Source organism: Schistocerca americana, chromosome 7 (genome assembly GCF_021461395.2).
Source record: "Schistocerca americana isolate TAMUIC-IGC-003095 chromosome 7, iqSchAmer2.1, whole genome shotgun sequence".
NCBI classification, from domain to species: Eukaryota; Metazoa; Arthropoda; class Insecta; order Orthoptera; family Acrididae; genus Schistocerca; species Schistocerca americana.
In genome coordinates this window covers 312,166,045-312,186,704 of record NC_060125.1, presented here as the reverse complement: position 1 = coordinate 312,186,704, position 20,660 = coordinate 312,166,045, and the positions used below count along the sequence as shown (strand labels likewise).

Below are 20,660 nucleotides of genomic sequence, written 5' to 3'. Positions count from 1 at the left end.
ATGTAATGTTCCTTAACTCTATATATACTTACTTTCGCTATCACATTTCCTACAGTCATTTGGCACCAATTCCATGCTGAATGTTACTGTGAACGCTGTAAATGACTGCTACAGTGCATTACATTCGTATATGTACCTAAGTGTATCGTAGATTGCTGGTTCCCATAAGGTTATCTACAATTATTACATGGTGAATTAACTACTTACTCGATTATTCAGAGATTTTTCTTTACTATGTAGAACGAGCTAGTAAAAGTCGAAACGGGTAGTTTAATTTTCTTGACTTACACTGATCAGCCAGAACATTACGACCACCTACCTAATATCCGGTATGTCTACTTTTGGCTCGGATAACAGTGGCGACGCGTCGTGGCGTGGAACCAATGAGACCTTGGTAGGTCGCTGGAGGGAGCTGGCACCACATCTATACACACACACACACACACACGCACGCACACACGTCCCACAGTTTCCGTAACTTTCTGGGAGGGGTGCAATGAGTTTGATGCCACGTTCAATGACTTCCCCGATGTGTTCGATCGGGTTCTGATCTGATGATTTTAAGGGGCAGCACTTTGATGGGAACTCGTCAAGATGTTACTCGAACCATTCCATCACACTCCTGTGACATGGCGCGTTATCTTGGTGAAAAATGCCTCTGCCGTCAGGAAACATGATCGACATAAAGGGGTGTACGTGGTCTGTAACCAGTGTATGGTACTTCTTGGCCGTCACGGTGCCTTGCACGAGCTCCACTGGACCCATAGAGGCCCACGTAAATGTCTCCCAGAGCATAATGGAGCCGCCGCCAGCTTGTGTCTGTCCCGCAGTACAGGTGATAAGGAGCTGTTCCCCTGGAAGACGACGGATTCGCGCCCTCTCATCGATATGTTGAATCACTCCGTCTTCAGGCCCCAAGTGGCCCATCGGGACCATCTGACCGCCGTGTCATCCTTAGCTGAGGATGCGGATTAGGTGGGGCATGTGGTCAGCACACCGCTCTCCCTGTCGTTATGATGGTTTTCTTTGACCGGATCCGCTACTATTCGACCGAGTGACTCCTCAATTGGCATCACGAGGCTGAGTACACCCCGAAAAATGGCAACAGTGCATGGCGTCCCAGATGGTCACCCATCCAAGTGCCGACCACGCCCGACAGCGCTTAACTTCGGTTATCTGACGGGAACCGGTGTATCCACAGCGGCAAGGCCGTTGCCTGCAAGATGAAGAAAGTACCGGTATTCATCAGACCATGCAACGCTCTGCCACTGCGCCAACGTCCATTGCCGAAAGTTCACATGGCAATTTCAGTCGTAGTTGCCGATGTCGTGGTGTTACCATTGGCACATGAATTGATCATTGGCTGCGGACGACCATCGTTAGGAGAGTTGAGGTGTACTGTTTGTTCAGACACACTTGTACTCTGACCAGCACTAAAGTCCGATGTTAGTTCCGCCGAAGTTCTCCGCCTTTCCAGTTTTCCAGTCTGCCCAGCCTCTGACGTCGACATCTGAAATGAAGGTAACCGCCCAACCCCACGACATTTGGATGTGGTATCACCTTGTTTTCTCCACGTATTGAGGAACTCATCACAGCACTCCTCGAACACCCGACTATTCGTGCAGTTTCCGAAATGCTAGTGGCGAGCCTCACAATCTGCCCCCTGTCAAACTCAGATGGACCGCGCGCCTTCCCCATCCTATACACGGACAGCATTCTCACTGATACTACATTGGCCGTGTTTGTGTCTGGCCAGCATTCATTTCTCGCCAGGTGACGCTGCTATCGCCTGGACAAGTATATATCTACAGTAGCTCGGTGGTCGTAGCGTTCTGGCTGACCAGTGTATGTTTGTTATACTGTACAGGAAGTGGTCCAAAAGTTATAGTGCATAGCAACTGTCAGGCCTTAAATTAGTGAAATAAAATTTCGTTTAACGTAAACCTAATGCGATGTAGCAAAGACGCTCATTCTACAGGACTCAACTGAAGCTATGTTGCCAAAATATCGTACTTCGTAAATGACTCCAACAAATACAAATAGTTGATTTTCCGTGTAAATTTAAGGTCACACATAAATAAAACACGTTTATGAATATGGCGATTTCATGATTTGATGGTTGTGCACTGCTAGCGAATGAATAGCTACTATTGGTAACTATCGATTGGTGAAAACGTGAGCAGTGAAGTAATATAGCAGGAAGTAAGTATGGATTTTCTGTGAGGTTATGAAAAGGCACTGTGTGTGTCAGTTTGGTTTGGAGCGTGAGCTGGAAATGTAGTGTAGGAGATAGCACAGTTTGTGGCAGAACCAAGAGTTATGGAGAAGCTGGGAAACGGGAGGCTATATCTGATAGCAAAAGTCGTCTTGAAACATGATATGTAAATCCCGATTTCTACCAACTACCCAATATGATATACACCTAAGCTGCTTCTATTGTAAACAGACAAGAGATAAACAGCATGCTACCAGTTAGAGCAACACGAGAAATGATGTTGAAATGTAAGCTGGGAATCTATCTTCCCAAGGCGTAGCATCTCTTCAGTTGCGAGAAACTGTTTTAATTTATTCTTTGTTACAGATCATCCACCTTTTCTCCACATAACGGAATGGACGCTGTGTGCTTATCTTATTGTACTCATCAGATGCACGTGTATGGTTTCTAGAGAGTGCGGGCCGGATATCATGTACTCAGTAAACTCCGAATGGTTTCTTTCGCAGCCGAAATGCTGCAAAGATACTGATAACGATTCTCTTACCCACCGGTCGGATTGTGTTTGGTTTTTTGAGGCCAGTTTAAGGTCCAAAGAACACAAGCAGCCGCTCGGGGCACCAAGCCTGAGACGGGTGCCAGAAACGCCCAAGCCTAAAATTTGAGTCAAGTGCAAGGTCCGATTCCACTCGTCTGCTTTGACCCATGACATCCTGAGTGACGTCATGAGTTTACCGTGCGAAAGATGTATGCGGCCTGCTATTAAATGTAACTGAAGTAAACTATATGTTTGTGAACTATGTTGCTTATTGCAGACATGTCATGATTTCCTTTGAGCAGCAGTTTTGCGACAGCACAGTTGTTCCAGACGTCATCAACGTCAGCCAGATGATGCATTATCTGAAGATGGCCTACTACTAAAGCCCGAAACCGGCTACATTTTTAATAAAAGACTGTGCGATCGAGACTGCTGCTTACTAATGTTGCTCAACTGACAGAGCGTTGCTTCCCATAATGTAATCTGAAATTATGACATGGTAACTTAACTATTTACGCGATTAAATAGTTTTTTCCTCTCTATGTGAAGCGAGCTAGTAAAAGTCACCTGAGACGGATAGTTTAATTATCTTGACTTATGTTTATTGTATTAGTCAGAAAAATGGTCCGAAAATCATAGTTCATAGCAACTGTTAGGCCTTAAATTATTGAAATAAAATTTCATTTATTGATAACTTTTTATGATATAAATTGGCCAATTGTAGACCGCTTAGAACCCAAGACTATGCAATATTTTACTTCTTATCTTTCCAGAATTACTTCACGCGCTGTCTGATGGTCTGCCTCTGCTCATCTGACATCTCTCTCATAGTTTGTGGTTTTTGCTGTTGAAAAGAAAGACAGGTTGCAATATTTATATTGCAGAATAAAATTTTCTGTGTCCTGTCTGGTGTCTTCTGTAATGTTTAGTGCACTCAGATTCCTTTTTGTGCCTTCCAGCCGTAGCTTGGAGTTTTCAAATTTGTAAATGAAACTGAAAATTTTCTTGGTTAGCCTACTGGCACTCATTCTGTGAATATAACGGTACAACTTTAATCTCCTCTTCCTTATTGTGTCGGTTATTGTCTCTATGTTTCTGTACAAATCTTCATTTCTTCCCTTCGCCCAGTTTTGTGGTCCTAAAAAGTTTCTGAATATTTTCCCTGCTTTTAAATGGGGCAACTCCTCAAGTCCTCAGTGTGAGTGTGGCGCTGTGTGTCTGACAAGCGACCGTGTTGTGAGTGAGTGCAACGCTAGGGAGTACCCAGGACCAAAAACAGGTCTACATGCTGCAATTTATTGGTTGCATAGCTTAAAATTAGACACTAATATATGAGGATTATGCTTGCCGCCCATGCTGTCTGTGAGTGTCTGTTCGACTAGCTATCTGGTGGTTTTGTCGACGCCCCCTTCTTCCAGTGTTAGAATTACTGTCTGCCTACGGAATCGTAGGCTGTTTCTAAAGTAATGAAAGTAACGACTGTATTAAGATTCCGTGTTGTTCTTATCCTGAGGATCGTTTTCGTGTTAAATATTTGCTCTGGGCACGATCTATTTTTTTCTTTTTTAACCCTGCATAGCACTCGCTTGTTGTGTGTTCTGCTTGGCCCTCTTGTTCAGTAGAACTTTGGATATAATTTTGTAGGTGACTGGGAGTAAGGATGTGCCTCGATAATTGTTGGTGCCTGTTCTGTCTCGCTTCTTATGTAGCGGATGGATTATGGTTTTTTCCAATCTTTCTGCATTCTTCCCCTCTCCCAGCAATCTTTAATAACCTCGTAAGTAGTTTCAACTGCCCGCTTCCCTTCCAGTTTCCAGATCTCAGCTGATATCCCATCTTCACGTGGTGCTCTGTTGTTTTTCTCTACTTTTTTATGTGGGAATGAAATAATACGCTCAAGAACCACATGGAACGGACTGGTGAATAGTGGCCCCGAAGTTCATCTGTGCTGCGAAAGCCGGTACGACATTATGGTTGGGGGTCATACACAGTTGGTCGGTTGCCTTAGAGAGTTTGGTGTGTTCGCTGGTGTCTGGGGAACAGCCTAGCATTCAGTGATTTACATCTCCCAGTTGTGATGGATCACCACAGCGACAAATATGACAGTGTATTTCGAATACCAGAGGTTCTGATGTCGGCGCTGCAACATACGAAAAATGCTTTGTGACTGGTTCTGTAAACTATATTTTCGAACGGTTTCCGCCGTGTATAACGTCAGTCGGTTGTCAAAGAATAAAGACGGAGAGGGATAATAGTAACAACATTTTTTTGGAGGAAAAAATAAATGTATTTCGATGGTATTTCGTACTTTTAGGGTTCTGTAGCACAATCGGTAAAAACGGAACCCCTGTACGATCACTATGTTTTCTGTCTGCCACTTTGTCCGATTGTTAAAAACCCTTTTTCTCATGGTCGGGTACACGTACCGAACTGAAATTTACGTCACTTACTGAGGTCTACGGTCCGTTGGCGGTGTAAAAAATTGTAGCCTCTATGACAATGCAATCAAAAGATACGGTCATTTATGTCACATATTTTGACACTCGTCAAAACCTATAAGACACTTCTCGTTGACATAGGATCATGAAATTTGGCAACAAGCAAGGTTTCATACTACAACTAAGGAAAAAAACGCAAACATTGTTAATTTGCAATTATATCAAACGCAAGACTTTCTTTTGTCATTTCTTATCGGACTGTCCATCTAAGACACCGTTTTCCTCGAGAACGGACAGACTTATGAAGTTGAAACCTATGTCACACATTAAGGGTTATGGTCATTCGATATAATAAACGTTAGCTTCTAATCAAACGATACGGCCATTTATGTCACGTATTTTGATTCAGACTCACTCATCAAAACATACAGGGTACGAACCGTTGGTCTAAAAGCATGGAATTTGGCAAAAAGCAAGGTTTAAGTGTACAAATAAAGGAAAAATCCGACAACGGTAAATTTGTAATTATATTACAAGAGAAAATGTTTGTCATTTGTTATCTGTTTTCAAACTTGAAATTAAAACTTTCTCGAAAGTGTAGGAGCCACGCGGAGTGGCCGCGCGGTTTGAGGCGCCACGTCACGAACCGCGCGCCGGCGGTTCGAGTCTTACCACGGGCATGGGTGTGTATGTTGTTCTTAGCATAAGTTAGTTTAAGTAGTGTGTAAGTCTAGGGACCGACGACCTCAGCAGTTTGGTTCCTTAGGAATTCACACATTTGAAAGTGTTGGAATCTCTGGGACAGATATCTTGCGAAGATCAATGTCGATAACAGGCAAAAATCATCTAGATTCTCGACTCCTGAAATGGATGAACTGTATACGTAATTAAGTGTGTAAGGTACACTTAGTGCGCTAGTCCTACTCGCACGTGGCTCTTTTTTTTTTAATATAGTTCACACAAGCTTTTTAGACGCACACTGGATGTGCGCCTGAAGACGCATACGGGTAAAGGAGACTAGCAACGACACGGACGTGAGGCAAACGATAGACATTTATAAGTTCACGCCGAAACAGCTGACAAAAGTAACGCATGGGCACTAGAACGACGACAGACCTATAATGATAGGTCGAAAATGTTTTGAGGAAATAAAAAGAAGACTTACGCTAATTATTGGTTCTACGTAGTCTTTAAAGAGCCAAACGAAGTAGTTATAATAATCAGTAGCTCACCATCGGGGCGTGAGATGTCGGCGCGCAGCGTGTAGGGGCGGCCATACACGACCTCAGTGACCTTGCGGTCGTGGTCGAGCAGCTTGAGCGACACCAGCGACGTCTGGTTGTTGGCGTTCCGGAAGCCCGCCTTGCCGCACGTGATGACGTAGAACTTGTCGTTGGCCAGCTCCAGCGTGCGGTGGATGCGCACCGCCACCGGAACCTTCCGCTCCTCCGTCTTCTGCAACACCGCGCCAGCGCTCGCTTAGTTATGCAAAACAGCGCTGATTAACACTGTCACCACCAGCAGAATGTTCATCGCGTTGAACGCCCTAAATCTAAACAACAATTAGTACCACCTCTGCTGTTACTACAGTGTGTGTTCAAAATGGTTCAAATGGCTCTGAGCACTATGGGGCTTAACTTCTAAGGTCATCAGTCCCCTAGAACTTATTAAACCTAACTAACCTAAGGACATCACACACACCCATGCCCGAGTCAGGATTCGAACCTGTGACCGTAGCGGTCGCACGGTTCCAGACTGTAGCGCCTAGACCCGCTCGGCCACCCCGGCTGGCTACAGTGTGTGTATTGAACCGGGGACCTAGAAACGACGGAGAAGCTTTGTCCCACCATCGTACCCCTCAGTGGTCCACAACAGGCTACAGCAGTCCACCCACACCACCGCCGCCCCACACCGAACCCAGGGGTTATTGTGCGGTTCAGCCCCCAGTGCCCCCCCCCCCAGGAACGCCTCATACCAGACCAGACGAGTGTAACCCCAAATGTTTGCGTGGTAGAGTAATTATGGTGTAAGCATATGGGGAGACAGTGTTTGCACAGCAATCGCCGACATAGTATAGGGGTACCAGCCAGCATTCGCCGAGGCACATGCAAAACCGCCTCAAAAACCATCCACAGGTTGGCCGGCACACCGGACCTCGACACATTTCGCCGGGCGGATTCGTGCCGGGGACCTGCACGTCTTCCCGCTCGGGAAGCAGCGCGTTAGACCGCGCGGCTAGCCGGGCGGGCTTGTTACTAGAGTACTTTGTGCTAACAAAAAAAAGTTACTTGCCTGACGTAACTTTACCGCTGGGCTGTGGGGGTGCTTGTTTTTGTTGACACAGACGGGGTGGGAATTCAGATACACTATTTTCCAACATATCTACATGTGCATGACTTTACATCTACAAGACCGCTCTGCAGCTCGAATGCCCCAGGCGAAGTTCGGAAGATACAACCGGGAGGTGTTCCCGCATCCTCCACGTTCACCAATCTTGCCCCCGAGTGATTCTTACATGTTGCTACAGCCCAAAGTTCATCTTGGAAGTAAGCACTACGACATCGATGATGAATTCAGATCAACAGTGAAAAGCTGGTTAGGAGCACAGGACCCGACATGCTACAGTACTGGTTCGTAAAAACTTGTGCTACGTGACAAAAAAGCTTAGAAAAACATTGTGACTATGTAACTTCCCCCGCCTCCCTCCCACTTCCATCTCATCGCCTACTGAGTGGCTGCAGCTGACCGCGGCTCGTGGTCTTGCGGTAGCGTTCTTACTTCCCGCGCTGGGTCCCGGGTTCGATTCCCGGCGGGGGTCAGGGATTTTCTCTGCCTCGAGATGACTGGGTGTTGTGTGTCTTTCATCATCATTTCATCCTCATTCACTCGCAAGTCGCCGTTGTGGCAAACCGCCCGGCGAGGGGCCTCCCGGCCACCAATGCCATACGCTCATTATTATTATTACTGGCTGCAGCTTCTTATAGCGCACCATTTATTACTGTATTTCCAGTCCATGCGGTGACTGCCCCATCGCGTTTGCCCACTTGTTCGTTTCGTGCTTGCGTTTATACTGGTGTGGGGGGGGGGGGGGGGTGGTTAGTGTTTAACGTCCCGTCGACAACGAGGTCATTAGAGACGGAGCGCAAGCTCGGGCTAGGGAAGGATTGGGAAGGAAATCGGCCGTGCCCTTTCAAAGGAACCATCCCGGCATTTGCCTGAAACGATTTAGGGAAATCACGGAAAACCTAAATCAGGATGGCTGGAGACGGGATTGAACCGTCGTCCACCCGAATGCGAGTCCAGTGTGCTAACCACTGCGCCACCTCGCTCGGTGCGTTTATAGTGGGAAACAAAAGGCAGAGAGCCGGTGGCCGGCCGCGGTGGCCGAGCGGTTCTAGGCGCTCAGTCCGGAACCGCGCGACTGCTACGGTCGCAGGTTCGAATCCTGCCTCGGGCATGGATGTGTGTGATGTCCTTAGGTTAGTTAGGTTTAAGTAGTTCTAAGTTCTAGGGGACTGATGACCACAGCTGTTAAGTCCCATAGTGCTCAGAGACATTTAGAGCCGGTGACTTTTAGAAGTGTGCACAAGTGCACAACGGTGGTGGTGGTGGTTGTTGGGATGTTTAAGGGGGACTAAACAGCTAAGGTCATCAGTCCCCCATGTGCACAACGCCTGTCGACGCTTTCAGTTCATTCACTCAGAGGAAATACGACGGGTAAGCAGTTTATAGAATATGTACCTGTTTCAGAAGACAGTAGTGAATATAAAAAAAAAAACTTGAATGAATCTAAAGGTAGTCAGCTATTTTAAATAGCTGTACATTGACCTGTCTCACGTTTTAAAGTTTCATTATTCTTCATTCTACTTGTGTTTCTACGTTCAAAATCTTTAATGCGATTTGATGTTTTTTTCCTGGTCTTTTGTAGACCAGCTATATAAATGGTAGACAAAAGAAAACGAGACAAATGAGAAAAACTAAGTAAAGTGTCTTATTTCAAAACTAATTGCCGGAACTGTTAACTCATTTGTCCTGCTGTGAGACAAGACGGTCAGTGCGCGGATGGGCCCCACATACTGCCAAAGTTGTTTCGACTACGCTGCAGAAGTTTCGCTCGGAAGCCCTTACACATCCTCCATCCAGTCCTGATCACTCCCCACGTGAGTTTCACATTTTTGGTGCCGTGAAGGACATTCACGGCCGTCGGTTTGCTTCGAACTAAATGGTGCACTCCTGGGAACAGTCATGGTCCGATTGGCAACTGCATTAGAACAATGACCTTCTTTTCTCACAGTGGGATAGTTGTATTAGCATTTATGGCGAGTGCTTTTGAAATAATAAACAGTTTAATTACGAACTTTTCATATGTCTCGTTCTCATTTCACAGTCTCTTGTTGATGTCAGGAAGGGAAATGAAAAATCCAAGTTAATTTCTTACAGAATATTGCGCTCTTTGTTTATTCCACACATCGGCAAAGCTATAGGTAATAAACAATAACTTTCTTTGGTCTATTACAAATTAGAACAATAAACGACATGGAGCTTACAATCTTGTCATATCTACAATACATTTGTTTCCACAAATATGGAAATGAATTCCTCTAACTACGCGCTGTATAGCGCACCTAGAAGTGGAGGAGGAAACGAAATGAAACTTCACAGGTTGAGAGGGTATGTGACGTTATTTGAGCGATTACAAGAAAATACAAATGCACAAAGAACTTCTCAATATGAACTCACGTATCACTATGGTATTTCATCCTCTCTGGCCTCGATGCTTGCTTGCAGTGATTCGGTTGGGAAGAGGGTCATCCAGTCGTTTTAACCTCTCCTGAAGCAAGCTGTCCCACAGTTGTTGTAACCGGTCCTAGATGCCCTGGATACTGAGCACTGAGACGGAGTTGATATCAGAGCTTATATGTTCTATCGGTTAAAAATATGGGGATTTCGCTACCCACATAGGGACCTCAACATCAAGCAGACTTCATGGACGTACGTGCTGTGTGTGGGCGGGCACTGCACTGTTGAAAAATGACACCACAATACAGGGTGTCCCAAAAAGAATGACCCGATTTTAAATATAATTATTTGTTAGGAAGGGCTTAACACCAACAAATTGCATACTAAATTACTCAGAAAAGACAGAAGTTCATAAAAATCTATCATAAATGTTCACTATGTCCTACACTGCCTGCACGGACGACATCTAGCCAATAGCCGAATTCATCCCAAACTGAGCGTAAGATGTCTTATGTCACTGAAGCTACAGCAGCTGATATTCTGGTTTTTAGTCAACAATGTCACGAGGTAAGGGAGGAACGTAAACACATTGTTTAACATATCCACATAGGAAAAAATCAAATGGTATTAATTCAAGGGACCTAGGAGGCTAAGAGCGTAAAGCCTGGTCTCGCAGTCCAGTACGCCGCGAGGCCCACGAGAAAGACAGGCCGCGGCGCGTACGCCACGAAGGTAGTCCTGAACTCGGTCGGTCGCTCAGCTCAGTAGACAAAATGCATTTCTAAACCTCTTAACTCGCACCTGGGCGTATAAGTACTAACTAGAATTGCATCTTCCACTGGAATATGCTATTATGAAGTCTTACTGAGTAACAGTACTACAGCAAAATTTAATTTAAGATCAATAGTCGATATAAATGGTATAACGGCTTGACTATAGCTTTTAGTCTCTTCTGCTTAACAGTAATGATTACATGCTGATTGCACGCCAGTACAGCCGTAACAGATTGTAAGTACGCTCATGGACTTCCCATCATTATAGGACTAACAATACTAAGATTCCATAATAGCGGACTCCAGTAGAAGATTCAGTTTTCGTTTGTACGGACACGCCTAGTTACGAGCCAACAGGTGTAGAAACGTCGTTTTTCTGCTGATTTGAGCGAGCGAGAGCAGGGCTACCTTCGTGACGTACGCGCCGCGACCTGTCTTTCTCGGAGGCCTCGTGTACGTACTATCCAACGTTGAGGCACGTTGGCATTGAGGAAACTGCGCACGTTGTTGTGCCAGTGTGGTGGTGCTCCATCTTGCTGATAGGTGAAATTGTCAGAGTCATGTTGTGGGAATAACCAGTTCCGCATCACTGCAAGATAGATTGTCCTACGACTGCTACGGTCGCAGCTTCGAATCCTGCCTCGGACATGGATGTGTGTGATGTCCTTAGGTTAGTTAGGTTTAAGTAGTTTTAAGTTCTAGGAGACTGGTGACCTCAGATGTTAAGTCCCACAGTGCTAAGAGCCATTTGAACCATTTTTTAGATTGTCCTGTTTGTCCTCGAACGCGGAGCCGGCCAGGACTTTTGCCTTTATAGTGATACACTGTTTCTTCAAACTGTTTATACCACCGTCGAATGTTCTTTGGTGATGATGGTTCAGCACCAAATCGAATATGAAACGCCCGCTGAACTGCGATCATTGAGTACGACTAAATTCGGTAACACAATACGCCTTCTGTTCCGCGGACGCCATATTGCGCGAGACTGGCTGCACGCTCCAGGTCAGCGCTCGTAGCGACGTCTTGCGGATTTTTTCTGAAACCCTAGACCATGCCGATTACATCTAGCGCTGTTTCAGTTGTCTAGTGACATTTGTCTCAATATTATTACAAGTTAAAATCGGGCCATTCTCTTTGGGACACCCTGTATTGTCGCATGAGAGGTAACACATTAGGGCGCAGGATATCTGTTACGAACTGCGCTGTCACAGTTCACTCTATCACTGCCACCCAACTCAAACCCGATGGTTCTCCGGCGCCATGACACATATAGTAATACAGGTGTGTATCTCCATAACATTGGAAGAATGAAAATAGGGCAGAATCGCGATTCATGTTTGAGCACAATGCGACGCCTTTCATCGGCACTGCGCCACACCAAACACAGCAGTTTGTGTTTTGGTGTTAACGGCAGTCCGCACATGGGACTATTCCCTAGTTTTTCTGCTGCTAGTTTCCGACCAGGGGTGTGGGATGGTGCATAATGTTGCACAGAGTCCATTACTTGTTCTCGGACGGAAGCTGCAGACGAGAAGGGGTTACGATATGCGTGGAGCACAATAAAGCAGTCCCCCATCGTGATGGTCAGATGTGGTTGGGTTGGGTTGGGTTGTTTTGGGGAAGGAGACCAGACAGCGAGGTCATCGGTCTCATCGGATTAGGGAAGGATGGGGAAGGAAGTCGGCCGTGCCCTTTGAAGGGAACCATCCCGGCATTTGCCTGGAGCGATTTAGGGAAATCACGGAAAACCTAAATCAGGATGGCCGGACGCGGGATTGAACCGTCGTCCTCCCGAATGCGAGTCCAGTGTCTAACCACTGCGCCACCTCGCTCGGTTCAGATGTGGTGACTGGAACCTTGATGACGAGTATGCCTGCACTCACGTTCTCACACAGTCCAAGACTGGGCCACTGTCACATCTAAAAGCCCTACAAACTTGAATATGGCATGATTCGACCAACCGGCAAGATGGAGACATACACTGAAGAGCCAAAGAAACTGGTACACCTGCCTAGTATCGTGTCGGGCCCCCGTGAGCACGCAGAAGAGCCGCAACAAGACGTGGCATGGACTCGACAAATGTCCGAAGTAGTGTTGGAGGGAACTGACACCATGAATCCTGCAGGGCTGAACATAAATCCGTAAGAGTACGAGAGGGTGATGATCTCTTCTGAACACCACTTTGCAAGGCATCCCAGATATACTCAATAATGTTTACGCCTGGGGTGTTTGGTGACGAGCGGAAGTGTTTAAACTCAGAAGAGTGTTCCTGGAGCCACTCTGTAGCAATTCTGCACGTGTGGGGTGTCGCATTGTCCTGCTGGAATCGTATAAGTCCGTCGGAATGCACAATGGACACGAATGGATGCAGGTGATCAGACAGGATGCTTACGTACGTGTCACCTGTCACAGCTGTATCTAGACGTATCAGGGGTCATATACCACTCCAATTGCACACGCCACACACCATTACAGAGCCTCCAACAGCTTGATCAGTCCACTGCTGACATACAGTGTCCATGGATTCATAAGGTTGTCTCCACACACGTACGCGTCCATCCGCTCGATACAATTTGAGACGAGACTCGTCCCACCAGGCAACATGTTTCCAGTTATCAACAGTCCAATGTCGGTGTTGACAGGCCCAGGCGAGGCGTACAGCTTTGTGTCGTGCAGTCATCAAGGGTATTCAAGTGGGTTTTTGGCTCCGAAAGCCCGTATCGATGATGTTTCGTTGAATGGTTCATACGCTGACATTTGTTGATGGCCCAGCACTGAAATCTGCAGCAATTTACGGAAGGGTAGCACTTCTATCACGTTGAACGATTCTCTTCAGTCGTCGTTGGTCCCTAACTTGTGGGATCTTTTTCCGGCGGCAGCGATAACGGAGATTTGATATTTTACCTCATTCCTGATATTGACAGTACACCCGTGAAATGGTCGTACGGAAAAATCCCATCGGTAACTATGAGATACTATGTACCTCGCTGGTGCGCCGACTGTAGCTCCGCCGGCCGATGTGGCCGAGTGGTTCTAGGCGCTACAGTCTGGAGCCGCGCGACCGCTACGGTCGTAGGTTCGAACCCTGCCTCGGGCATGGATGTGTGTGATGTCCTTAGGCTAGTTAGGTTCAAGTAGTTCTAAGTTCTAGGGGACTGATGACCACAGCAGTTAAGTCCCATAGTGCTCAGAGCCATTTGAACCATTTGACTGTAGCTCCACGTTCAAACTCACTTAAATCTTGACAACCTGTCATTGTAGCAGACACTTGTCATATACAGGCGTTGCCGACCGCAGCGCCGTATTCTGCCTATTTACATCATATCTCTGTATTTGAATACGCATTCCTATACCAGTTTCTCTGGCGCTTCAGTGTAGTAGAAGAACCGTTCACCTGGTAGTGTCAATCTGCAAAAGTTTCCACTGGCCGATGCTGGAAATCGTTCTTGTATTACAAGAGATTCTCTGCCTTCCTCCACATGCCAAGCCATTACTGATTAACCATGACAAAATCCGTGAGATTACGAATTAATTAAACTTGTTATTATTGGTCAGCACTCTCAGGGGCTACTGCAATTGGCTGGCAACATTCCTACGTGGGCAATAACAGCCAGGTTTCAGAGAGTAAAGCCAGAACACACTGGCGGTACATAGATTGAAGTGAACACACCTGCTGCTGAGATGTCAAAGATACATTCGCTTCTGGAGTGCCATCGAGAATGTACTCCACTTTAGTCAATCAGAGAGAGAGAGAGAGATGTCACCAACTTAAGCCACCCATTTACTGGCTGACGAGTCGGCCAACCTGTCGTCCCCCGCCCCCTTGCGTGGTTGGTCGAATCCACTTGGAAGTTTAGCACCTGAGAAGATGTTATGCAGGTGCACATCTGTCACTGCTTCCCACCGATATTTCCATTCTTCAAGCGGTTTGAAATCCTTAGCAACGATGTCAGCAGCATCGCACAGAATTGGATGGAGCCGGCCGCTGTGACCGAGTGGTTCTAGGCGCTTCAGTCCGGAACCGCGCTGCTGCTACGGTCGCAGGTTCGAATCGTTCCTCGGGCTTGGATGTGTGTGTTGTCCTTAGGTTAGTTAGGTTTAAATAGTTCTATGTCTAGCGGACTGATGACCTCAGATGTTAAGTCCCATAGTGCTCAGAGCCATTTGAACATTTTTTAGTTGGATGGCGTGATTTCAGTCTCTTACGATTTAAAAGTGGCAGGTCGCTATGCCCGGGTAGGTTAGAATTCCTGGAGATCTTGTGGAATTCCCTCGTACGGGCAGTACATCAGCGTAGATCACGAGGCATTATACCAGTTAACAGTGGAAGCCAATAAACTGAAATAGATCTGATTTCGCCAGATACTATGCGCCTTGTCGTATTCAGCTGGGTGTCAACAAGCCATGATGACTGTTCATCTGAACAGGTGCACAATACTTCGCACTTGAGTAGACCAAGCCCAGAGCTGAAGATCGCAGTTTGGTTGCTGAAGATCCCCAGGTAGTTCCGCATAGCTTATGGAGGATGTTGCTTCGAGTCCTCAACTATTGAGCTGAGATAAGAAGGTGTTGTTTGAAGCATAATGTACGGTCCAGGATGACACCAAGATATTTTCGGTTCCACTTATGACGAAGAATTCTGCCTCTGAAACTTACTTCCAGTTTTACGTTCGCCAACCGTCCGTAGGTTTAACCTTAAAATACCCTACACGTGCCTCCTGGGTGGTGCTAATTGAGCAGCAGTGATTACAGGCAGCCAGACTATCCATAGGATCTCCGGGAAATAACATATCAACTAAATTGCAGAAATAGTTCTTTTCAGAGCCCATTAACAAGAAACATTGGACAAACTATATCAGACTCCTTCAACTGAATATCGAAAGCATTAGCAACGTAAAGTGTGACTACCTGTCAAAACTTTTGCTGGACAACAATACCGATGCCGTCACCATTCAGGAAACTCGCGTTTCCAGGGAAGAAATATTCCGAAGCCGAGGTCGAATTCCTGGATGTTATGCACTTGTTGTAACTTGGAATTGCTACGTATGTCCATAACAACGTAAACGAAGCTTCACTGATTTCTGTAAGTATTTTGATAAAATTACAGAAAATACATGTTATGGAGGCCAGCATTATTCCGTAGTTTTATCGAAGACAGAACTCAACTTGGATTTTATTTTACTTTCTCGCTGCATGTGTGTATATTGTCCTCTATTAAAATGTAGGCGCTACTGTAATTATTATTGTCTTGTCTTGATCAGCCATTGCATTATGCAGTTTAGAGACACTTCGGATACTTCTCCTCTATTCTATTATTAAATTTTAAATTTACAGTTGAGTTAAAGAAATATTTGGAGAAACTGATATTAAACGCAGCGACGAGTGAAAAGAAGAAGAAAAGAAAGGCAGGTGTAGTTACAGTCCTCTATGATGTCGAACCTACAACTGTCTCCCAGTCACGATTGCTTTCAATCAGGATTTCCTACACATAGTAAACCTTTGGCTCTTATTTCACCTGAAAATCTATGCTACTTGGAACAATCCGATATCTGAAAGACTATAATATTTATAGTATAGAATCTACACTCGCATGAAATATCTGTGTGTAACACTTACAGAAACTACCCTGGATGTTTTGTTACCTAAGGATGCAACACTTCCGTAAACGTTTCTATCACCAAGAAAAGAAACTAGGTTCAGGAACTTGAGTGTCGAGCGCTCTTCAGTCTTGAAATGAATTGACGCAGCTAGTTGCGCCTGGAGTAATGCGGTGTGTTCATCGGATGTGTCAATGGGAGGATAAATTCGCTTCATGAGAGGGCCTGCAATAGTTCCCAAGGTGAGCCAACAGTAGCGGCCTCTCAGGATTCACCGTTCTCCTCTCGGAAGCTCCCTCGACTGCAGTAACTACAGAATTGCAATGTCAGCTGACCTTGTAACCTAAGCAGTTTCCACTAGCATCGTCGCTCTTCCGCTCGCTTCGTCAAAGGTTCGTTGAATGGCTGATGAGCCAATCCCCGAAGACGAAGTGAATATTTAAGTGATACCCAAGGCAGATCAAACGCCGTACAATGTGTTATTCGCAGTTTCCTTCCTCGAGGAAAAATGTATCACATCGGTCTTATGATGAGAAGGTCGTAGTTCATTACACTGACTATGCAAATATCATGATAGCTTCTTTCGACGGCGTCTGAAAGAATGAAAACCTCCTTGGAGAGGGTGCTTCCCCGTATTTTTTTACTATTTCTGCTTATTTGAAGCGTCTACTCAACACTTTTACGTACAGCATGGATGCCACGATATAGTTACCAAACATTTGAATTGAATTAAACACGCTGAGTCGAAAGTTTTGAGGCAGTTGTTGCGAGGCAGCTTGTGATCGAATTATCACATAATAATACATAATAAAATACGCACATTCCAATATTAGTGTAGCCGTTTCCTTAATGCTGTATGGAAATTGCAAACAATATTCACTAATGCCACTGATTGCACTGGTAATTACTTGTTCTTCCCGTCTCCTTTTATTTTCTCCCGCGCTGGCGGTATTCTTTAGCACGCTCGTAACTTGGAAGTTAACTTAGACGAACCAGAGTGTCGTAAACTTATTCACCGTGCATTGTGCGAGAAGTTAGAAGGAATCCTTTTGGCAAAATAAAATCTGAAAGGCAGGTGGAAAACACATAGCTTGAGGTCATGGGAGTGACTGTTGGTCACGGCTGCTCGCGATGTTCGCCTAAATCCGAGAAAGAGGGTCTGGGGTTGGTTCACAGTAATTATTTTACATGGAAGAGCCAAAGAAATTGGTACACCTGACTAATATCGTGCAAAACCCCGCGAACACGCAGAAGTGCCCCCGCACGACGTGGCATGGACTCGACTAATGTCTGAAGTAGTGCTGGAGGGAATTGACACCATGAATCCTGCAGGGCTGCCCATATATTTGTAAGAGTACAAGGGGGTGGAGATCTGTTCTGAACAGCACGTTGCAAGGCATCCCAGATATGCTCAATAATGTTCGTCTCTGGGGAGTTTGGTGGACAGCGATAGTGTTTAAACTCAGAAGAGTGTTCCTGAAGCCACTCTGCTATTCTGGACGTGTGGGGTGACGCAGTGTCCTGCTGGAACTGCCCAAGTCCGTCGGAATGCACATTGGACATGAATGGATGCAGGTGGTCAGACAGGATACTTAACGTGTGTGCCACCTGTCAGAATCGTATCTAGACGTATCAGGGGTCACATACCACTCCAGATGCACACGTCCCACATCATTACAGAGCCTCCACCAGCTTGCTCAAATGCAGAGTCCATTTTAGTAGAAGGACCGTTCACTTGGACGTGTCAGTGTCCAAGGTTTTCCACTTTTCGATGCTGGAAATCTGTCTTGTAGTAGAAGAGATTCTCTGCCTTCCTCCACATGCCAAGCCATTACTGATTAACCATGACAAAATCCGTGAGAATACGAATTAATTAAACTTGTTATTATTGGTCAGCACTCACAGGGGCTACTGCAATTGGCTGGCGACATTCCTACGTGGGAAATAATAGCCAGGTTTCAGAGAGTAAAGCCAGAACACACTGGCGGTACATAGATTGAAGTGAAGACACTTGCTGCTGAGCTGTCAAAGATACATGCGACTCAGGAGTGCCATCGAGCGAGAATGCACTCCACTTTAGTCGACCAGAGAGAGAGAGAGAGAGAGAGAGAGAAGAGAGAGATGTCACCAACTTAGGCCACCGATTCACTGACAGACAAGTCGGCCAATTTGTCCCCCCCCCCCCCCTTCCACACCCCTCCCCAGCTCAGTTGGTAGACAACCCGTCTCACTATGTGTGAGCACACTGTGACCATGTGCGGGACCCTGCTTGCGCACTGTCGCGTAGCAGTTTTCGCCATGCCAAAACATAAGGGTAAAGGATGCAGGCTGGCAGGTAGCGGTGCGCCAGCAGAGCCGAACGCACCGTGACCCAGGACCCGACCGCTGTAATATCGTACACTACAAAGGTGGACATGTCCGGGCAGACCAACTTCGCAGGGAGGAGGGGACGGCCGGCTGGTTGGCCTGTGAATAGGCGCCTTTAGAGCAGAGAACAGGGCTCGAGCTGGACTGAGAATTTCCATTTGCTACCGCAACCGTCTTCCAACTCCCCCCCCCCCCCCTCCCACACACCCACACACCCACACATACACACACACACACACACACACACACCTGGTAAGGATGAGCCGTCGATGTAACCACTGTGGCGAGCGGTACGCAAAGCTAGTTAAATTGCATCAGGGTTTAATAGCACAGTTTTAGCATTCACCGCCAGCCAGTTGCACCTGTCATGTGCTTTGATGACTCTCTCGGAGGTCGTACTTTCCGGGGTTCTTTCTTCAAACCACTAAGCCTTTGCACAGTCAGTGGCAATATCTGCGATGGTTTAATATTATGATTTCATGTGTCCACCCACTTGTACTTAGTTTACAGTCATAATTACAACCTTTGGTACATTTAGTAAATGTTTATAAGTTTGATTCAGTGGATAAATCATTTTATTTTACGTCTTACGGCACTAAACTAAATTATTATACTGACTGCAAGTTTCCTTCTTTAGTTAGATGTGTGTCTACATTAGGACACCCATGTGAGGTATGGTACTTGTATTTTCGTGCTTAATAGGGTCAACCCCAGTAATGCTCATTCAATAAAGCGTTATCCATAGTGAGAAATTGTGTCTCTTAAATTTGCATGATCCTGTGGCGAGCTTCCCTTCCCTGTATGCCACCAGTGATGGGACTTGTAGCATCCCAGGGGTATGCTAGGCAACTTAACTGACATCTCACACAGTGGTTAGCGCAGCCATACCGCCATCCACATTTAGATTTTCCGTGATTTCCCTCAAGCGCTTAATTCAGATACCAGGATGGTTCCTTTTAAAAGACTCACGGCCGATTTCTTTACGCATGTTTCCCTAATCCGAGTTTGTGCTCCGTCTCCAACGACTTCGTTGTCGATAGGACCTGAAATTCGAATCTTCCTTCCTAAGTGTACTGCAATGAAATGAATGCATTAGTTGGATTGAGATCGGTGTAGATGCAGTGACATAAAACGATATCAGTGCAGAACGGTAAGAACTGCTAAATCTGGAACATAATGAATATGTCGCTACAATCGAAAATTTGTGCGAGGTCGTGACTCAAACCGGTTTCCCTGCTTTTCGTCAACAGTAGACATATAAATCTGTATAAATTCCTGTATCACCTCTACCCAGCACAGAAGGAGTATTAGTAACCTTGCAAATGAAAAAAAGGTAATTAAGTTTGACACTGTTGCTGGGAGACCACAAGAGGTAGCTTCAGCCGCGCAGTCGGAAAGGAGTTACTTCCGCCGCACACAATGGCCCGCTTCACTGCGGATAGGTGAGAGGTCCGGGTCACAATTATTAAACTATACGAAATAAAATCGTCATAACTTCTGAACGGTTTGAGTTAGGACGTTCAAACTGAACGGTTAGCCGTGGAGCGTGAGAGAATTAGTATTGTTCGGTTTAGCGACGAAGCCCACTTTCATTTGGATGGGTTTGTCAATAAGCAAAAGTGGCACATTTGGGGGGACTGAGAACCCACATTTCGCGATCGAGAAATCACTTCATACTCAGCGGGGGACTGTGTAGTGTGTAATCTCCAGTCACGGAATAATCGGTGCGATATTTCTTGAAAGCACAGCGACTACCGAATGGTACGTGAAAGATTTGGAAGATGACTTCATCCCCATTATCCAAAGTGACCCTGATTTCGACAAGGTGTGGTTCATGCTAGACGGAGCTCGACCCATCGAAGCAGGAGAGTGTTTGATGTCCTGGAGGAGCACTTTGGAGCTCTGAGGCCACTGGCATGGGCCTCGATTGGCCACCATATTCTCCGGATCTGAACACATGCGACCCCTTTTCGTGGGGTCACATCATCATCAATG

General features: G+C 46.0%; 1 protein-coding gene and 1 pseudogene across 1 annotated transcript in view; both read right to left on the bottom strand.

The window, feature by feature from the left end:
• The window catches only part of LOC124622361, a 479,351-nt gene that overhangs the window by 46,584 nt on the left and 412,107 nt on the right, over positions 1-20,660 (bottom strand). Inside the window, exon 4 of the mRNA XM_047148040.1 lies at positions 6,421-6,643. Within this exon, the coding sequence (XP_047003996.1) occupies positions 6,421-6,643 (223 nt within the window). The remainder of the gene's footprint in view (positions 1-6,420; positions 6,644-20,660) is intronic.
• Positions 1,100-1,217, bottom strand: LOC124623460 (annotated as a pseudogene).